The sequence below is a fragment of the Bubalus bubalis genome, chromosome 5 (genome assembly GCF_019923935.1).
Source record: "Bubalus bubalis isolate 160015118507 breed Murrah chromosome 5, NDDB_SH_1, whole genome shotgun sequence".
NCBI classification, from domain to species: Eukaryota; Metazoa; Chordata; class Mammalia; order Artiodactyla; family Bovidae; genus Bubalus; species Bubalus bubalis.
The window spans coordinates 15,008,953-15,030,815 of NC_059161.1; the positions used below are offsets into that span (position 1 = coordinate 15,008,953).

A 21,863-nucleotide genomic window follows, 5' to 3' on the forward strand; every position below is an offset into this window, starting at 1 on the left:
ATCCCCTGAAAGGATCCATCCCCTATCCCGTGGTGGTTAACCTTAAGTTTGTTGTCTTCATCTGGGATTCTACCTCTGTTTTGTAAATACGTTCATATAAACCCTTTAAATTGAATTAGCTGCCTCCTAGATTTTGCATTTCTAACAAGTTCTTAGGTGATGCTCCAAAAGAACTGTTGCTTCTGGTACCAAAGGGCAGGGCGTGCAAAGCAAGGGGCCCTTGACCTCCACCTCCTGAGAGGTGAGGAGGAAGGTTCCAGCTTCAGAGGTGTCCGGTCAACAGGGAAACTGTCCTCTGACCCCAAGGTGAAAATAAGAAGCCAGCGAAGAGAAGAAAAGTCCTTCCAGACCCGACATCCCCTCGAGCTCACCCGTGGAGCGAGGGCGGGAAGACAGCTCCGGGCCGGCCCACAGATCCTCAGAGGGCGCGGACCCGGAGGAGGCGCCCCGGCAGGCCGCGCCTCTCGGAGGAAGTTTGCCCTTTAATTGCACAGCCCGGATCGCCGTCGCACCAACTTCCAGGAGCTGGCAGCGGGCGCCGACGGGAGTGTCCGTCTCTCCCGCCCGGGCAGCCGCGGCGCTCCGCATCCTCCGGCACCGTCACCATGGGCGGCTCGGCCTCCAGCCAGCTGGACGAGAGCAAGTGCGCCTACATCCGAGGTACGCCCGCCGGGGGTTTCCCGGGAGCGCGACGGGTCCGCCCGGAGCCTGGGGCCAGGCTGGGCGCCCGGGCACAGGTCCGGGGGTGGGTAACCCGCGCGGTACCTGCCGCGCTCCCGCCCTCCACGGCCGGCTCAAGAGCTGCGGGCGCGGGGATGACCCGGGCGCACAGCCCCTCCCCAGCCAGGGGGGTCCCCTCGCCGGAGGGCAGCTCGCCGGAGCGCCCTGGTCGGGGTCGGGTGCGCGGGTCCAGGGCGCATAGGCTCGGGATGCTTCCGACGCGCCGCCGGACGGTTGGGAAACGCAGGTGCCGGCTGCGGAGAGGGGGACCACCCCCAGCCCCCCGCCCCCCCCCCCGTTTCCTCCACTCTGTGGTTTTCCGTGTCTGTTCTGCACACCCCAACCCCCGTCCCCCGCGCAGCAACACCTCGCCCCCCTGTACCTGGCATGGCACACAGTTCTGAGCCCTTTCTGAACTTGCCGAAAAGAGAACTGGGGGGATATCCCTCGCTTCTAGAGATTTCCCTGGGGATTCCCGGCCTCTTGCGCTGAATTCCCCTCCTGGTGATATTGGCCAGGTTTTGCAAAACGCAGCGTCGGCCACAGCTTCGCTTGAACTTCATAATGTCACTTGCGGGATGGTTTCATCAGAGGCAGCAAGGCCAGTGTCATTCCTCTCCCAGGTTGTTCCCTTCCCGGAGGGGAGGTGAGGGGCCGGGGGGCGGGCAGGCAAAAGAGGAACACGCGTGTTGTGTAACAGTGGCTGAAGTTGTAGACGGAGAGAAACTCACTTGAGCGACTTTCAGGGAAACAGTGATACAGTAGAGTGTGAGGCAGAAGAAAACAAAACCCAAGCTGAGCTGAAACTGCAGGAAATCATGACTCTCTATCTCCTGGGTGAAATTGGCCTCTTTTCCCTCCCCCACAAATCTTGCCGACAACCACTACCTAACAGTTGGTTAGCTCGTGAATTTATGTTTTCTGGCTTTAGAAATACCTGCTAAACTAGTATTATACTCTAGGCTTTACCCTAATTCTGTTAAAAAAAAATTTAAGTTCTTTCTGATACCTCTTTCTGGCCCCTGAACCATTTCCTAAGAGGAAAGGATTTAGTTAGTGTGCTTATTCCGTATTTCCTTGCAGTTACCACAACATTGAAAACCACTTAAAACGGATATCAAATCAGGGCACGTGAGAGCAACTTAATTGATTTTCCAGACTTCTGCTCTGCTGATCACCAACAGCCCATACTGTCAGGGAGCAAAATTTGGTCAAGTATTCCTTTGCTGTTTATTTAACATGTGGGAAAAGATGGATGATTTATTTATATTAGAAAACAAAGCTAAACTAAGTGTGCCTTAGTCTTACAAATTTGGTTACAGGCTTATTGTTGATATCAGTGTGTAGGGGACTGAAAGAACAATGTAATAGAACATTGTGAGAAGCGGCTTGCATTTAGTTATTAGCAAAATAGGTTTATGGCATTTATTTTATAAAACCGTATTTCGTTGAAAAGCTTAGAAACACATAAAGTTGTAGCATGGCCATCTACAGTAATCATTGGAAGTCCAGCCATATGAGGGGTTAACTTGCTTGAAGAAGACTTCATGGTTACCACGGTTATTGCTGCTGATGTACTCATATGATAAGAAAATGTATTACCTTTTTCATTCTGAAATCAAATTATTACACATACAAAAATATGAGATAGCTAGTGCACAGGAAGGATTGGTAATAAATGTGTTCTGAATGCATTAAAACTATAACAGATTGTGTGACAGTCATTATATCCTCTAGTCTTGTTCTCTTATGTCTCTTCATTATTTGTTTGGGAGGGCACTTTCAAAATATGTGGGGGTGGAGGCAAGAGAAGAGTTAAAGTTAGAATACCTCCAGAGAAAATGAGAAATCTCCTCATTTGAGAATACTGGTCTTGCCAAAAAGAGAAAACAGCACTGGAAAAATGCATGGTGTTGTGAATTGTTAGTGCATGAGCAAAAGAAGGTCATGAGGCTGTGATTTCCTGACAGTTTTGAAGCCCCAGATCCCTGAAAAAAAACCATAACCCTGTCTTCACTGCTTTGCCCATCCTTCAGCCCATAAATATTCTCAGGCTTTTATTTAATCGTAAGCAGAACAATTGAAAATATGACGGTAAAGTTTAAACACAATTTTATGACCTGTTTCTCAAGTAGCTGCCAGTGAAATAGTATGGATTTGAAAGCTCCTGTAGCTGAGACAATAACTTTTCTTCAAGCTTAATAAACTTTGCCAACATGGAGGATAACCAGTCAATACATTTGCAGTGAATTTTGTTAACTTAATCTTGTATGTGTTGAGAGCAGCTGTATTTTAGTAGGCTGATGATTCTGAATCAGCACTGGCTTTTCGGCAAATCATTTAACAGCTGCCATTTGGTTTGTGTGCCTCAAAACTTTGTGTTAATAGTGATCTCTGTCATACGGATATTTCAAAAGTAATTTCTTTCTTAGGATTTAGTCAATCTCTAGGTAAAGTGATGTCAGAAGTGTTAAAGGTATTAATTTGTCTCTAAAGATGTTAGTTTTGAAAATCACTGACTGACTCATGTTTCTTAAGGACAGAATACATTTTGAGGATAGGGTCTATAAGTCTTTGAGTAACGTCCCTTGATAAAATGATGCAATTCATAAATAATACTAAGATCAGTTTGTAATCACATGGGTGGTGTCATCTGTTAGCCTTCAGAAATGCTTTTTAGTCGTGACCTAAAAGGGTTTTTCTTTAAGGAAAAAGAAAGCTCATATAATGCAGGCATCAGTGGTCATTTTAGGGCACTTTTTTCTTTTTCTGGCTTGTTTTCTTTTCCTTTCAAGCTTTTAGTATGCCTAGAAGTGAACTACAGCTCCAAAAACAGTGTTTTCCTGTTAAGGCAATAATTTTGTTTCCTTAAAAAAAGTGCCGTTGAATTGTTAATGAATCAAAAGAAAACAAACTTGAAAACTCTCCCACATATGTCCCGTGGAGGGCCAGAAAAGCACTGGAAATTCAGTACTGTAGCTGAGAATTGAAGGCTACGTGGGTTCTTGGTGGGGGTGGGAGAATACTGGAGGACACTTCCAGGCCTGGCAGCAGCAGTCAGTCAGGAAAACTGTTCTTTTCCTAGACTTACTATTGCATTGTCAGCCACACTGAACCTGTAAAGTGGCTTCTTCTGAAATGCTCATAAGGGATCTGATGCTTATAAAGTAAGAAGTGAGTTTCAACTTAAAAACAACATGTATTTCTCTCAGGGAAATTTTCTCCTATTTATACCATAAGGGCTAACTCAGCTGAAATGGGAACTTCATGCTGATTGTAGTGTCTGGAGTGAGAAGTCTTCCTAGACCAGGTGCATGGACACTAGGAAGTTTGTGGTCTACGCAACCTAGATGTGTAGTTACTAGTCTACACATTGCTTTTTCTTCACTTGTAATTTGTTGGTAGGAGATGGGTATGAGAACTGGTCTGATCTTAGAGACCAGTTTATCTCTAGTAATAGTACAGCTGACCCTTGAACAACATGAAGGTTAAGGGTGCAGACCCTCTGTGCTGTTGAAAATCTGCGTATAACTTATGCTGCTGCTGCTAAGTCGCTTAAGTCGTGTCCGACTCTGCGAACTGCAGCCTTCCAGGCTCCTCCATCCATGGGATTTTCCAGGCAAGAGTACTGGAGTGGGGTGCCATTGTCTTCTCCAGCGTATAACTTATAGTAGGTCCTTAATCACTGCGGTTCCTCACTGAGCATGGGTCCGCATCCCTAGATTCAGTCAACTGTGGATTGTGTGGTGCTATAGTATTTACTATTGAAAAAGATAAGTGGACCCACAGAGTTCAAACCTGTGTTGTTCAAAGGTCAACTGTATGGAACTTTAGGATACAGAGTGTGGTAGACACTGTTAGATGCCACCCCAACATCCTTTCCTCATTCCTCTTTAATAACAGAACCCCACTTTTGTTAGGGTACTGAACCTCTGTGCAGCCCTCTGTTTCAGAGAGGTTAGCCCCACTTATGGCTTCTGAGAGGTGGGTGCTGATGGGTCCCTGCCTATCATGGTGGTATCTTCTTGTCAGTGACTGCAGTTGACCCTTGAACAACATGGGTTTGAACTCATGGGTAAGATATGTTTTCCATAGTAAATGCTACAGTACTACGTGATTCACAGTTGGTTGAATCTGAACATGTGGAACCAGAGATATGGAGGAACTGCTGTTACCAAGGAATGCATATATGGAGGGCCAACTGTGTGGAGGGTGGGCGCCCCTCACACCCATCCCCCCAACCACCATGATGTTCAAGGGTCAGCTGTGTACAAAGCATGGGATTGTGATGAAATCTGGCCACTGAGACTTGAAGGGAACTTTGCCAGCTGCTTCTAAGAAAATTTTCTTCCCTTTTCAAAAGGGGACAGAGGGAAGAGAGACATCCTTCCTCCTCTTCTTTTGGATTTTGTTGCATCTGAAATATGATGCCTAGAACTGCTGTTTTTGTCTTGAGGAGCAGGAAGGGAGCTAGCTTAAGACAGAGGCGACACGTGGAGCTGTGCCAGGCCGAGGCAGCCTCAGAGAGAAGTTGGAGCCCAATAAACCTCATTGACTGCCTGCCCTACTTTTGGGTACTTCTTGTTATGAGAGATACAAGTTGGGTTGGTAGAGACTGCTAGTTATCCCCTAATATAATACTCTCTTGCTTTTTAAAATGATGGAAGCTCCAAGTATTAGCTGGCCACATGAACTCCTAGAATAAAGACACCTAGTTGGAGTTTCCTTTGCAACTAGATAGGGTCATGTAGCTGAGTTCTGGCTAATGGGATGTAGATAGAAGTGTTGTATGTCATCCCCAGAAAGTGATCTTAAAAGTAAAGGGTGTGCCTTTCTTTCTGTTGTCCTCCATACTGCTGGCAAGATTGTGAACACGACTGGAGAAGCCATCTTGGACTATGGGGTGTTCTTTAAGAAGGAATTCATGCAAAATGAAGTGGACAAAAGGAGCCCAGGTCCTGAGGATTTCATGTAGTAGAACTTCCATACCAGCCTCGGACTACTTACCTCTGGCATAATAAGGGAGAGAGAAACTTCTGTCTTACTTAAGCCAGTGTTCCCTGTGCCATTACTGTTATTCACAGTCAAACTCTAACTAATACAACTATTTTCTGTTATGGCCCAAAGCATATTAGCCAGTACACTAAGTGTAGCGCTTTTCTAGATCCCCTGTAAGAAGAATTAATCCAAATAAAGTAGGAAGTGGGTAAGAATTATAGCATAAGTATTTGTCTCAGTCCTAATTTGTAGAAATGAATGGGTTCGCCTAAGAAGTGAGGAATTGCAGTGCCTCAGGTGGAAATAGCAGGGATGGGAGAAAAGAAGGAGAAGACCCAGTATAAATAATGCAAAAATGTGTATTGATTATATACATCTAAATTATATCTTAATTTTAAAAATACCAATCTACTAATGAGGTGACTGAACTGAATGAAGCTAGCAGGAGTTTTGCATTAGGAAAACTATTGCAGATTGGGAATTTCTGGTGGCAACTATTACTTTCTGCTACCTTTAGTCTTTGTGAATGGAAATCAAGACTTTAAGAATTTAATGTGAATTGAGTTTCCTAATCTAAGAAATCTCATTAAAAATAAGGACACTTGGCTCAGACAAACCAACATTTTCTCCTGTACTTGTGGAAGAAAGAGTGGTCTTCCCTCTTGAGTCCCAGTTCATGCTTTGAGGAATTCATAGAGTCAGATGCTAAATCAAGATCTGGTCTTGATGAAACACATTTTTCTCCTGTGGACATTTGCTACGAGAGAACCACTTCCTCAAGAGTGCTTTAGTGATAGAAACTCCTAGAATGATGATAATGATTTTAAAATTTTATTTATTTATTTATTTTTTATACTAGTAACTCCTACGATGACCATAGTGATTTTCATTTATTTATCTTGCTGTGAACTATTGAACTGATTGTGGTTGTACTCTGTTATTCTTTGGGGTTATTATCTGAGCTGGATCCCCAGGTAAGAAGTGCGATAGCAGGAGCGCAATTTGTCACAGTTGTTTCTAATTCAATCAAAGTAAATGGACTGTGACAGTCTTACGAAATATTTTATGTGCTCTATGGCAGTGAATTTTGATCCCTTAACCAGAAATTTTCTTTTCTTTTCTTTTGTCAGTGAAGCTAGCTAACACCATTTTAAGAAAAAAGATACCTACAACAATTTGCCTTGTGAAATGGAAAATGAAGTCAGAGGTGAGGATGATAATGAAAAGGAAGACGAGAACAAAAGAGCACAATTCATCTGCTACAATCCGTTTTAAAGCACTTTAGTAAAATGTGACACGAGGGCTAAAATTCTAACAGTTCCAAACTAAAACACACACACACACATACACACACAAAATCCCAAATGTAATACACATTTTCTTTTTTGAAGCTGGAAAACTCATTTTAAAAAGAGACCAGCAAGTTGCTGCCAGTAAGAAAATGCAAGCCAGTTTATAAAAGTGCCTCTTTTTTTGTACTATATGTTTTTTCTCACAGGAGTGAAGAAAAGATTTATATATGAAAGAAATTAATTCGATTTTACAAATTGCAAGATCTAAGATCCAAAGAAGTTTATATTTCTCTGCTTGATGTGTTTGGATGTTGCTGTGGATAGATTAGAATAAATCAAAAGTTTTAAACTAGAAGCCTTGAGTGCTTTTAAAAAAGTCCATAGTCTAAAAATAAATAAATAAAAAGTCCACAGTCCAAAGGAATTTTAGAAGAGGAATAAAGGTTTCTATGCCAAACCATGGGGATTTTTTTCTTTTTCTTAAAACCATTTTATTTAAAAATAAAACATAGGCTCCAAAACCATGTAAACAAATGCATAGCTTAGAGCATCATTACAAGGTGAATATCCCGTAGCCATCACCCAGGTTAAGAAATGGAAAGAGCTTCAGTAGGCATCCCAGAAGCCTCCCCTCTGTAATCTCCAAAAAAAAAAAAAAAACTACTCCCAGAGATTGTTTTTCAGCCCTAAAGATACTGGTCTCGCCAACAGGGTCCTGAATTTTAAAATGCTAGGTCAGTATGTAAAATAGATAGCTAGTGGGAAGCTGGTGTATAACACAGGGAGCCTGGCCTGGCGCTCTGTGACGACAGGGTGGGGAGGAGGGAGGCTCAAGAGTGAGGGAATATATATGTATAGTTATGACTGATTCATGTTGTTGTACAGCATAAACCAACACAACGTGACTCTGTAAAGCAATTATCTTCAAATTAAAAAGCAAAATGAAGTCATTCCCCATGGTCAGATTCTCCATCCTAACTACAGCTGCCTCATGGATTGACAGCTGACTGTTGACAGCATGGTTCCTTCAACAGAAGAAAAATCAAGATTGATTTTTGAGGAGGGTAGACAAAATTTTTTTTATTATTATTATTTTACATTACTCATCTGAGAGACAAATGAAAAGAATAGATCTTGTGATTGAAAATACTATTTAAAAGTTTCCAAATTGTGGAATAGAGAATTATTCTCTTTTATGGTCTAAGGATATATTCTGCCCCTAGTGCCAAATAAAATTGAATAGAACTAACTAGTTTTTCTTTACTAAAAAAATAAAGTGCTAGGTCAGAGTTTGCATGAAAGCAAAGACAAGAGCTTTTTATGGCTTAGCCTTGGAACAGCACAGTATTACTCTGCCATATTCTATTGGTTAAAGCAAATCTCAGGGCCAGTTCAGATGTAAGAGGAAGGAACTCCACAAAGTCATGAATACCATGAGTTGTGATTCCTTAGGGGCTGCCAATATTACAAACGACCACACTAGTCATCCTAGATTGTATAGTAATGACTTCCTGACATTTCCTATGGTTTTATCACCCAACAATGTATTTTTAAGCACTATAGTTTAGTCTTGCCCATTATAAAAATCTCTGTCTTTAGTTTAATCTACAGGTTTCCCTTACGTCTCTAATTTTTACTTGCAAATAATGTATTGACAGATCTGGACTATTGGACATGTACTTTTTCCACAGTCTGGAAATTGTTCATGGTGCCGTTCCACACATTTCTCCTATATTTTCTGCAAATTGACAGAGGGATATTGAGATGTGATCAGGTTGAGAATTAATACTTTTGTCAAGGTTATAGGTGGTGCTGTGTTCTTCATTTGGAGGCACCTAACATTTGGTTGTCTCTTTTGGTGATGTTAGCAGACTCATCTGGTAAAGAATCTGCCTGCAGTGCAGGAGACCCTGGTTCGATTCTTGGGTCGGGAAGATCTGCTGGAGAAGGGAAAGGCTACCCACTCCGGTGTTCTTGGACTTCCCTTGTGGTTCAGTGGGTAAAGAATCTACCCGCAATGCAGGAGACCTGTGTTTGATCCCAGGGTTGGGAAGATCCCCTGGAGAAGGGAAAGGCTACCCCCTGCAGTATTCTGGCCTGGAGAATTCCATGGACTGTATAGTCCATGGGGTCGAACACAACTAAGTCACTTTCATTTTCACTTAGCAGTTATTGATGCTCATTGCTGAGACCCATTGATATCTCTGGGATTGAAGAATGGTGATATTCTAATTATGTCATTTCGTTTTCATTTATTAGCTTGACCAGTTTTATGTAGTGCTACTTTCCTTATTTACTATTTGGTGACCTCATATGATAGTTCACATAGGAAACGCAGAATAAAAAACTTTACCATTTCATTTTAATTAACAGTTTTCAAAATAATTTTAGGTTTCCTGTCATCCTCTGAAGATTATTAATTAATTTAGAAAATATTATGAACTCATGAGCTTGTTGTAATTCTTATCCTTACTAAAAATTCTTATCCTTATTGAAAATTCCCATCATTGGCAATGAAAGCCTTTTCAAGTTGGCTCCTGAGTCCTTTTGAAATTACCCTCCTAGTGTTTGATAGCTTTCTTCTGGTAGGTCAAAATGTTCTTGGTTCATCATGTTTATTTCCTATCCCATACTTGCAATAAGCATGTCTAAAAGAATCCCTGATTTCTCTTAGTGGAAAGTGGTATTTAAGAAGACAGTTTGGGCCTAGGGAGGCCAACTGGGTTGGCCATTGTTTCTGGACCATTTTAATAGAACTATGAAAAAAAATTTGTATGTCCTACATTATATTTTTGTCTCCTTTTTCTTGGTTCTCAAAGTCACAATAGATAATGGAATTAAATACCTTCAAATTCTGCATTATCCCACTTAATACATGCAACTGTATGAGACAATAATGTGAATATTACCACCATCAATTATTGCAGAAAACTGTTGAACAAATGTATTAAGAATTCGTAAGGAGGCACAAGAGGGAGGTGATAGATGTATAATTATGGCTGATTTGCATTGTTGTATGGCAGAAACCAACCCAACATTGTAAAGCAATTTTTCTCCAATTAAAAAATAAATTGAAAAGAAGAATTAGTAAGTTTTATACATGCCATCACAATTCTCCAATTTTATTTTATGATTTTGCTGTGTCAGAACAAATAACCATTACATTATATTCTTTTTTCTTATTTACTTCTTGTTTTCCAAGTAAATGTTACTTAATTCATCACTCCTTATGCTGATGTCTCTTTGGTATTTGAAGCTCATTATCTAGTAGATTTCTCAAGTAGAGCTCACTGGAATGTAAAGAAGCATGAAGATAGGACTAATTTAGTGGCTCCGTGATATCATCAAAAGTCAGCTTATTTTTGTCTTTCTGCTCTCTGTGGGTTAGCACTTCTATTGTTGAAAGATGACTAGAGTAGCGAGAGATACCACATTCTTAAGTAAAGCAATGTCCCAGAGGCAGAGAATAGGACTATCTATTCTTTTAGTCTCTCTATAAGAGCAAACTTTCTCCAGCTTCTCATAGCAGACTTCCCTTGACATGTGATCCACTGATCAGAATTGGGTCACACATTCTTTCCTAAGCCATCACTTGCAATAGTAGGGAATTATCATGATTTTGTTAGACTGATCCAGAATCACCCCTGGCTGGGGCCAGGCCCTGTCTTCTCTGAAGCCCATGGCTATCTCGACACCTGAACAAAATCAGGCTCACTTGGCAAGGAAGAAGCATGAATGGCTATTATGTGGTAAGTGAGCAACATTACAAATTTTTATAAATGTTATGAATGGAATAGAAAGTGTAGTGAGATTGGAAAACTGATGGTAGGGCAAGGAGATGAGATACTCTGAAGATACAGTGCTCAGCAGAATAAGGAAGAATATTTTGAGCATAGAAAACAGTGTATAGAAAGGGAAGGAGAAAAAGAAACTTGAGCAAACTGAAGAAAGGGTGGCATGGGTGGAGTGTAGTGAGCAAGTGAGAGAGTGTTTGGTGGAGGGGATCCTCATTACCAACCAACATTTTAATAAAATGTGTTTGCTAGTTTTTTAATGCCTATCACCGACTTTCACCTTCATGAGAGCAGGGTCTTTGTTTTGAGAGATCAGTGTCTGATACATGGTTTGTTACCAATAAATATTTGCTTAATAAATGAATGAAAGGAGAAAAAAATTTAAACTATAGTGAATATCCTAAAAAATAAGAGAAGTATCGAGTTTGGAAAACAAGTTCAGGTTGCAAGACAATGTAAGAAATGATGATAGTAGAATAAGAAATATCTTTGGAAATTAAAAACCTAATGATCAAGAAATTTAGAAATCCAGTTGTTGCTTTGGAAAACAAAGTTGAGAAAGTCTTGTAAAAATAGAACAAAAAGATCAAAAGATAGGAAATAGAAGAGGCAATGTTAAAAAATATTTAAAAATTAAAGAGTCAATTCAAAAATTTCAATGTCTGACTCTGAAGTTCTCAGAAATAGAGAACAAAGAAAATGAAGAGGAGAAAATTAGCAGAGAAGTAATATAAGACCATTTTCTAGAACAGACGATCACGTGTATCTGATTTTATAGAGTCAAACAGTTCCTGGAGGTCATCCAGAGCTAGAAATAGTTTACATCCCCATCATCCCAAATAGAAGGACATTAGAAAAACAACAACAGCAACAAAATATAAGAGAAAGATCTTGTAATACATAGAGCATTGTGTGGAGTCCTCAGTAGTATGTGTGTGTGTGTGTGTGTGTGTGTGTGTGTGTGTGTGTTAGTCACTTAGTCGTGTCCGACTTTCTGTGACCCCCATGAACTATAGCCCACCAGGATCCTCTGCCCATGGGAATTCTCCAGGCAAGAATACTGGAGTGGGTTGCCGTTTCCTTCTCCAAGTCGTAAGTAGTAGTGAACAGAAATTAACTTTAAACTCTAACACTGGTCTGAACCTGCTCTAATAAAAAAAAAATGTGAAAGCAAACCTCAAAAGGATTAAACTGATCCTAAGTAACTTAACTGCATGCCCGAACAAAGTCCAATATTCCTTATAGGAATACAGTAAAATATATATTCAACAATGTAAAATTCATAATACCCAGCATCTGATAAAAAATTACCAGGCAAATGAAAAAACAGGAAAAGATCATAACTCAAAGGGGAAAAAAATTATCAATAGAAACAGATTTAGGAATTACAGACATGATGAAATCAGCAGACAATGGTGTTAAGACAGTTTTTTATAAATATGTTCCATGTGCTAAAGTAGAGGAAAATATGAACACGATGAGGAGAGAAATGGAACACAGAAATAATTCTTGTCTCCAGGTCTCTAGGAAACAGCAATATGAATACTGCATTTTTGGGTCTGTTGGAACAGCTGTTGGAGAATGTAGTTGTACTACCTGCTACCAACATTCTCAGTAGGTTTGGGAGAGGAGTGGAGCAGATCTTCATGAAGAATTGCTGAGATGGGGCTGGTCTGGGGCCAGGACAGATGAGCAGGATTGACTGAGAAATGAAAGGAAACTGGATTTTCTTTCAAAAAGGCCATAGTTAGTGGCTGTCTTGTGCCATTACCTTGGGGGCTCACACAGGACAACTGACAGTTTCTAGGATTAGCTTAAGAATTCAGAAGTTTTCCCAATTTGGATTGAAGATGCTTGTTTTTAAAATTATTTCCTATGCAGGTCATGCTGAGTGAGTTAGATAGGTATGTCTGAATGATTTGTGTGTGCTCAGATGCTTCATTTGTGTCCGATTCTTTGCAACTCCATGACTGTAGCCTCTGTCCATGGGATTCTCCAGGCAAGAATGCTGGAGTGGGTTGCCATTGCCTCCTCCAGGGGATCTTCCTGACCCAGGGATCAAATCTGTATCTCCTGTGTCTCCTGCCTTGCAGGTGGATTCTTTTACTGCTGAGCCACCGGGGAAGCCTGAATAATGGTCTAAACAAAACAGACATAGTTAGAATAAAGGTAAATTTCATTCACAACATCGATAATATTGTGCAATATCTGGAGTAAGTGATCACACTAGTCAATCCTAAAGGAAATTGGTCCTTAATATTCATTGGAAGGACTGATACTGAAGCTGAAGCTTCAATACTTTGGCCACCTGATGAGAAGAACTGACTCTTGGAAAAGATCCTGATGCTGGGAAAGATTGAAGGCAGGAGAAGGGGACAGAGGATGAGATGGTTGGATGACATCACCAACTTGATGGACATGAGTTTGAGCAAGTTCTGGGAGTTGGTGATGGACAGGGAAGCCTGATGTGCTACAGTCCACGGGGTCGCAAAGAGTGGGACACGATTGAGGGACTGAATTGAATATCTGGAGTATAAATATTTCCAACTGTTTCATTGTAAAGAGGGATTAAATTAGTCATTAATTGAAATGTACTCAGTGGTAAAGAACCTGCCTGCCAATGTAGGAGATGCAGGTTTGATCCCTAGCTCAGGAAGATCCCTTGGAGAAGGACATGGCAACCCACTCCAGTAATTTTGCCTGGGAGATCCCATGGACAGAGGAGCCTGGCGGGCTACAGTCTATGAAGATGCAAAGAACTGGACATGATTGAGCGACTAACCAACAACAACAATTTAGATTTAAAGCAGCTAAGAATTTTGGAGCATAAGTAAGACCTGTGCATTCAATTGGGATATCAATTTTTAACCAAAAATGATAACTCCTGGCCTGAGGAGTGATAATAATGATAACAGCAACATTAAACACCTACGTGTATTGAGTGCCTACTCTTCGACAGGCAAGTGAATTTCTCAGAGAATAAGCAGCAGAATATCAAATGTTCTTCCAGAAACTGCAGTCCTGGTCCACATAGCTTTTTCTTGTCCACATAGCTCCTTTCTCATGAAAAGGAGCATGAGCTTGAACAGTGAGTTATTCACTTTATTTATTTATGGTTTTATTTGTTTATTTTTGATTGTGCTGGGTCTTCATTGCTGTGCAGACTTTTCTCTGGTTGTGGTGATAGGGGGCTACTCTCTGGTTATGGTGCAAGGGCTTCTCATTGTGGTGGCTTCTCTTGTTGCAGAGCTCGGGCTCTAGGACTCTTGGGCTTCAGCAATTGTGGTACTTAGGCTCAGTAGTTAATGGCTCCCAGGCTCTAGAGCACAGGCTCAGTGATCGTGGCACATGGGCTTAGTTACTCTTCAGCAAGTGGGATCTTCCTGGACCAGGGATTGAACCTGTGTCTCCTTCACTGGCAGGTGGCTTCTACCACTGAGCCACCAAGGAAGCCCAACTTATTTATTTTAAAATGAGATTGAAACATTTACTAAACCCTTGATTCCATAGCTTAATTCTAAATGATTTGACTATATTTTGAAGTGAATATTTTCAGTAGATGAGATTTTACGTAGCTTAATCCAGAAAGTAAAATCTGTCTGCATGTTAGCAGACATAATAGGGAATTTATAAATAAGCGAAAGCAGCATAGTAGGTCACTTTAACTTTAATAAAATGGTCCCTTTAAACAGCTTCTTCATTATAAAATAAAATATATTTGGAAAATAAGACACAAAAGACTCATAAAAGAAGATTTTAAATTAGAAAAACAAGCATGATAATCTCCTGAGGATTTACGGAGTCTGAGGCTGGATTCTCTGTGCGTATTGGGTCTGATAACTGGCTGTGCTCCGTTTCTCGGGTGTAAAATGGGGACGGCAGTAATGCTCAGTGAAATAAAAGGAGTTCAGACACGAAGTTCATGTAATTCTGGGATTTCCCCGTCCAACTGTCAATTTGTTTTTACTATCAGAAACAGTATCAGGCTTTCCCAGAGTAAATAATTGGCTTCCAGACACTGCTGAATAATACCTATCTCACACATTTGTTCTGTAGACTAATTAATGTTTCAGAGTGTTTAAACACAATGCCTCTACAGAAGCAATGGCATTATAATTTGTTGGGACACTCTAGTATTGTAATTAGTACTAATTAGATTCTTTTCAACAGCTTGTGGAATGTACAAATTGCTGCACCTAAGGTATTCTGCTTTATTTATTCATTATGAAAAAGTCAGACACAGTGGTTTAAATAGGAGCCTTCAAGCAATTATTCTCAAGATTCTGCATACATCCTTCCCCTCCAGCCAGGGGACGTCAATAGCAAGACACCTTTCTAGGAACTGTTATGGGGAGAGCAGTTCCAATGACAGGCCAGGAGTCAGTTCACACTGGCTCAAGCCCGAGTCCGGGCAACCCTTCTAATTCAGAGTTCAGTGCCATCGTATTGGTAGTTGAAAATCAGCCATGGTAGGTCTTTTTTTTTTTTGAGACTCAGTTTACCAGCACATCATTGCCAGTGCCGTCTCTTCAGTGCATGGAATCTGGCTGCAGTTGTAACCAACTGGCATTGGCCTGAAGCCACGTTTCAGTTGTACACTACAGTGGGCTAATTGCTGAGTTCTCCTCACATATCAGTGACTTGACATGATAATGATTTATTTCTCACTCATTACACAATCCAATATGATTCAGTGTGGGATAGGGAAGGGAGTTAGGGACATTCAAGGACCCAGAATCTCTCCCTTTAGTGCATTGTCCCATGGAGCCTTTTGGCAGTCTGTTGAAATCTGTGGACCTCCTTCTCATAGTAACATTTTTAAATTAAAAAAAAAAATACATAGGCTTACAAGAGAAACCAATTTTATTGAAACACAGATATCAAAATATATTAAAAACCTGTGACATAATAATATCTGTGCCTCTTTATTAATGCATTCAATGATAAGGTCCCGAGGAGGGTCTGATAACCACTGTCACGTTGATGAGGGGCTATTGTACGATGTGCAGTTAATGAAATGTGCCGGGAAGAGTGTGTGATCTCTGGCGAGGGTGAGGTCACAAGCTCTGTTAAATTCTACTGTGGTTTGCCTACATTCATAATTGAAGGAAATGATGAATTCGAGTTGGAAGTTAATAAAAGTAAAGATGTTATTTCCCCCCATTCCACTTTTGGACTCCCTGAATTCTATCAGAATATCCCATAAAGATCCATAGACCCCAGATTAGGAACCCCTGATCTAGTGACTCCTCTATTGTTATGACCACAGAGACCTTAACTAAACACACTGCATATGTCTGTATATAAGAGAAAAGATACAGTGTTGAATTACGGGCAAACATTTTATTGACTAGGCCTGGAGGTGGCATACATCATTTCTGTCCAACCCTTGAATTTCCACGTGACACAGCTTCCTTCTGTATCCTTCCATTTGTCAATTACCATAAAAAGTCCTATCACTTTGTTGATCATCCCTTCCCTAACATCTCCTCAATATGTTGACCCTAAGGTTTTAATGAATAGTTTTTCTACTTTAAATGTAATCTTACTTTGAAGGTAAGCTGTATCTTTAGGTAAGAAAAATTCAAGCCCTCTAAACTTGATTATTGACTACTTGAAATACCTCTAATCCAAATAAAGATATGATGCAAGTATAAAATATGTATCAAGTTTTGAAGATTTAGTAGAAAAAGGAAAGAATGTAAAATATCTCATTAATATTATTTAATAGCAATTATACATTGAAGTGATATGATTTTGATCATGTTGGATTAAATACATATGTAAATAAAACACAATTCAGTTCAGTTCAGTTGCTCAGTCGTGTCCGACTCTTTGCGACCCCATGAACTGCAGCACGCTAGGCCTCCCTGTCCATCACCAACTCCCGGAGTCCACTCAGACTCATGTCCATCGAGTCAGTGATGCCATCCAGCCATCTCATCCTCTGTTGTCCCCTTCTCCTCCTGCTCCCAATCCCTCCCAGCGTCAGAGTCTTTTCCAGTGAGTCAGCTCTTCGCATGAGGTGGCCAAAGGACTGGAGTTTCAGCTTTAGCATCATTCCTTCTAAAAGAACACCGAGGACTGATCTCCACATTAAGTACAAATAAAACAAATTTAATTCAACCTGTTTAAAAATTTTAATGTGCTTCTAGGAAACTTTAAATTACGTTTGAGGTTCATGTCTATGGCTCATATAATTCTTTTAGGCACCTGCTCTTGAATAAAGACTGGTGGAAGATTCATAGAGCTCCAAGGGACCTTAGAGATAAACATCTAATCCAGTCACCTCATTGTGATCTGAGAGACTGAGTTGCTCCTGTTTGTATAACTAGCAATGACAGATATAGGACTGAACTCAGGTCTCCACATTCCTGGTATAGAGCTATTTTCATCAAGTCCATGGTATTTCTATCAAACCGAACCAAACCCCAAATCTCTAAGCTTTAAATTTCAAGACCATACCAGAAAACACTCTAATTCAGAGTTATACATAAAATCCTGAAAATGGCAAGTTTTCCCTTTGAATCTGATGTATTATTCAGCCTTAGGTTCAAAACTTAAGTACAACTTCCTCCTGCTACTGAAGAATCACAGACACAGGTGGGCAGACAGAATGGCTGGTGCGTGACTTCATCCTTCATGAACTCGGATAAAAGAGGCCGTGAGATCGTTCCTCCCCCTGTACTTCTCTCTCTTGAATGTTTAAGCTTATAAAGAAATGCTACACTCTTGTATCTTCTGGATTTTATCTTAAAGAAGTGGAAACATGTGGAACCCTGATACTTAACATGATCACCCCTTTCTCCCAGCCAGGAGGAGCACAGTGGAGAACAATGAAAAGAACTAAATGGTGGGCTTCGCTTTCTTTTCTCCCATTTTCTCTTCTTGGCTCCTGCTATGGACTCTAGAGCCAAATTTAAGAGGATGTTTGGAATCTTTACTGACTTCTTCATTCCAGAATATTCTTTCCCATGGATTTCTTTCCCTACTCCAACTCACTCTCCCTCTATCATGCACCAAGTTTCATAGGATCACGTTTGGGCTATTGTGTATTTAAATAATATTTAAGGTAAAAGGTTAGACAAAAAGCCCTTATCTTAAATGATGTATTGCCAATACATCATTTTTCCCCTTTTAGGAATTTTGAATAATGTAAGTGCTTCTTTAAAAAAAAAAAATTATTTATATTGGCTGCTCTGGGTCTTCATTGCTGCGTGAACTTTCTCTAGCTGTGGTGTCCAGGCTTTTCATCATGGTGGCTTCTCTTGTGTAGCATGGGCTCTAGGTGCAAGGTTTCAGTACCTGTGGCTTACGGACTTAGTTGCTCTGTGGCGTGTGGGATCTTCCTGGACCAGGGATCAAACCCAAGTCCCTGCATTAGAAGGTGGATTCTTTACCACTGAACCACTGGGCAAGTCCTGTAAATGCTTCTTGAAGCATATAATTTGTCGTTGCAGTTGAAATAACATAGTTGCCTTACTCAACACTCTTTGGAAGGCGTTATATGTCACCTAGACTCTGGGATGTCCCATTTTCTCTGAAGTTACATTTTTCTGCATTTTCAGTAGTCTCTAGAATTCTAAGTTTCAGAAGAGCCATAAAGAATGCCGCCTCTTGACCCATGACAATTCTGTGACCCATTTACCAGGACGTCTCCTGTTTTGGCATTTCTTCTCTTCAGTATTGTTCTTTGGCACTTCCATGAGAAACGCTTGGGGCATACCATAACTACTTTGCTTATTTCAGATCATTACAATTATTGACATCAATGGATGTCTGAGAAAGAGATCACAAACATTAGTGTCTCTTTATGGTTTTCATGAAAATATTTGATGCCTTGAGATCTGTTGAGGACTAAACTCATCACTTCTCTAAGGATATTTTTTTCAATTTTGCATTGTGAATTAAAAGGAGAAATATGTATATATATTGCAAATGAGTGTAAGATGTTTGAGTTTGTAATAAAACATTTCAGAATGATATTTATAATATATATCTGTCCTATTTTCAGGAAAGTGGACAAAATGAATCCACAGAGCAGATAAATCCTTTTAAAACTTTCAACATACATGTTACCTCTGCAGCTTTCTTGATTCAACAGAACATTGGCTCTGTAGGTTGACTGCTCAAGTTCAGGTACTGACCCATCACTTGCTAGCTGTGCAAGCTTTTAAAGTTCTCTAACTTCGCCAAGAGTCAGACACAACCGAGCATGCACGCACACAACCTCCCCTGACCCTCGTTTCTTCAGCTGTAAAATGGGGACCATAGTACTGCCTCAAATGGTGGTTGTAAGGATTTCCTGTACTAATCCTTGTGAAGTACTTAACCTTGATAGAGACTTGGACTCTCAACTGTTAGCTCTTCATTCATGTACAATAGTTTTATTTATTCTAAAACCAAAGTAAAAGATTTTAGATAAATTGTACGTTATATAAAGTCCTTTCCCTTTTTTTAAAAAATTATAAATTTATTTATTTTAATTGGAGGCTAATTACTTTACAATATTGTAGTGGTTTTGCCATACATTGACATGAATCCACCACAGGCGTACATGTGTTCCCCATCCTGAACCCCCCTCTCACCCCTTTCTCTTAAAATTCTTAGTCAGTTAATTTGAACCAGAACTGAACTGATATACATTTTCTACTGTTGGTGGAGTTGAGACTACAGCGTGTTCCAAACTTGGTAGAGAGCATGGACTTTAGGGATAAGTGCATGATGCTCAGCACAGAAAAACTTGCTTAAGCGAGCCCTGGTTCTAACACTTACCATCTGACTTTGGCCTTGTCTTTAGGCCTCAGTTTTCTTATTAGTGAAGTCATTTAATTGATTGTCTCTCTATAGAACCTTACTTAGGATGAACTTATAAAATGTCATGGGACAGATCTATTTTTTATGGTGAGGCATTCATTACGTATCTTTCCTTTTAGTCATCAAATAAAATGTACCCTGCTTCATGAGTTGAGATGAATGAAACAAACTAAACTGCTCTTGAGGGACTTTATTTATTTAATTAAACTTAGAAGAATATTTTTATTAACTTTCTGACTTTTTAATATATTGTTTTCTCTGTATACTTTTCCTGAGTACTTACATAAAGTGAAATGAACAGACTTTAAGGGTGTAGTTTGATGAGTTTTTGCTTAGACGTCTTTGAAAACATAACTCATCAAAATGGGCATTTCCAGCATCTCAGAGAGAACACCCTGTTATATACAATGCCTTTATATCTCTAAGGTTATTACTGTTTTGAGAATAATAAGCTCAGAATCATGTTGGCTAGTTTCTCTGATTCATGTAATCAACAGTGGAGTCTTACAGACTCTTCTCAGATAAGGCCTCTTCCAAATATCTCTTCTTTTCCATTCTTCCTGCCATCTTCCCAATTAGAGCCTTATTGGCTTATACCTAGAACACTTTCACAGACTTTCTTCCTCCTTGAGGGACTTTATCATGGAAGTATTGGTGGAAAAATAAACCGAATAAATAGTAAGATGGCATGTGGTAATGAGTATTTTGAAGAAACAGAAGAGCAGAAAAGAGGAGAGTGTGATGAGGGCTGCTACTTCAGATAAGGGGTCAGGGAAGCCCTCTATGACATTTGCATGAAGTGCTATAGAGTGGGATACAGGAAGGTCTGGGGGCGGGTACATCCTGGGCAGGGGAAGAGCAAGTTCGATAGCTCTGAATTTGGAAAGGAGCTTATCCTTTCTTAGGAACGGCAGGAAAGCCAGTGTGGTTAGAGAGGAAAGAGCAATGGAAGGTGGGGGCAGAGAGGTAGGGAGGGCCATGTCACAGAGGGGCTTAGAGGCTCTACTAAGGATTTGGGCTTTTACTCTGAAAGAAAAGAGAAACCATGGGGAGTTTTGAGCAGAAGATTGAAATAACCTGATTTCTCTGACTGCTCTGTAGAGAACAGATTGTAAGAGGGAAGTGGGAGAAAGCTGGAGGTTACTTAGGAGGCTAGATCTGTGATCCAGGTCAGGGAAGCCTTGGACTAGGGGGTAGCTGGAGGTTGTGAGAAGTGGTTGGATTATAAATACATATTGAAGATAGAGCTGCCAGGATTTGCTGATCAGGTCTATGGAATCAGAGGGAAGAAAAGTGGCTTCAAGGACAACTCCAAGTATTCTGACCTGAGCAACATAGAGAATGGAGTTGCAACTTAATGAAACAGAGAAGTTTAGGGAAAACACATTTTGAGAGTGAAGGGTTAATTTTTAGACATGATAAGTTTGAGATCCAAGTGGAGATATCAGACAATTGACATCTCCTCTAATAATAACTGCTGTTTGTTTATTAAAAAATTTTTTTTAGAGTATAGTGAATTTATAGTGTATGTCAGTTTTAGGTGAGGGAATCAGTTATATACATATATATATGTGAAAGTGAAAGTCACTCAGTCGTATCCAACTCTTTGTGACCCAATGGACTATACAATTCATGGAATTCTCCAGGCCAGAATACTGGAGTGGGTATCCTTTCCCTTCTCCAGGGGATCTTCCCAAACCACGGATCGAACCCAGGTCTCCCGCATTGCAGGCAGAGTCTTTACCAGCTGAGCCACCAGGGAAGCCCAAGGATACTTGAGTGGGTAGCCTGTCCCTTCTCCAGTGGATCTTCCCAATCCAGGAATAGAACCAGGGTCTCCTGCATTGCAGGCGGATTCTTTACCAACTGAGCTATCAGGGAAGCCCATATATATATCTCCACTCTTTTTAAGATTCTTTTCCCACATAGGTCATTACAGAATATTGACTAGTGTTCCCTGTGCTATAGAGTTGGTCCATATTAGGTATCCATTTTATATATAATAATGTGTATATGTTAATCCCAATCTCCTAATTTATTCCTCCCTGTCCCTTATCCCCATGGTAACCATAAATTTGTTTTCTACATCTGTGACTCTATTTCTGTTTTGTAAACCTTTAATTACCTGACAGCCTCTGTGTTAAGAACCTTCACAAGTTATCTCATTTAAATCCTCACAATGACTTTCTGAGATAGGTACTGTTATCATGCTTATTTTGCAGATGGTAAGACTGAGATTCAG

At 40.3% G+C, this 21,863-nt stretch overlaps 1 protein-coding gene across 1 annotated transcript in view; it reads left to right on the forward strand.

Moving 5' to 3' along the window:
* Window positions 1–300: 300 nt before the first annotated feature.
* Window positions 301–21,863, forward strand: part of NIBAN1 (niban apoptosis regulator 1) — a 185,924-nt gene continuing 164,361 nt past the window's right edge. The window contains exon 1 of the mRNA XM_006060514.4: window positions 301–660. Coding sequence (XP_006060576.2) covers window positions 606–660 — 55 coding nt within the window. The 5' untranslated portion in view covers window positions 301–605. The remainder of the gene's footprint in view (window positions 661–21,863) is intronic.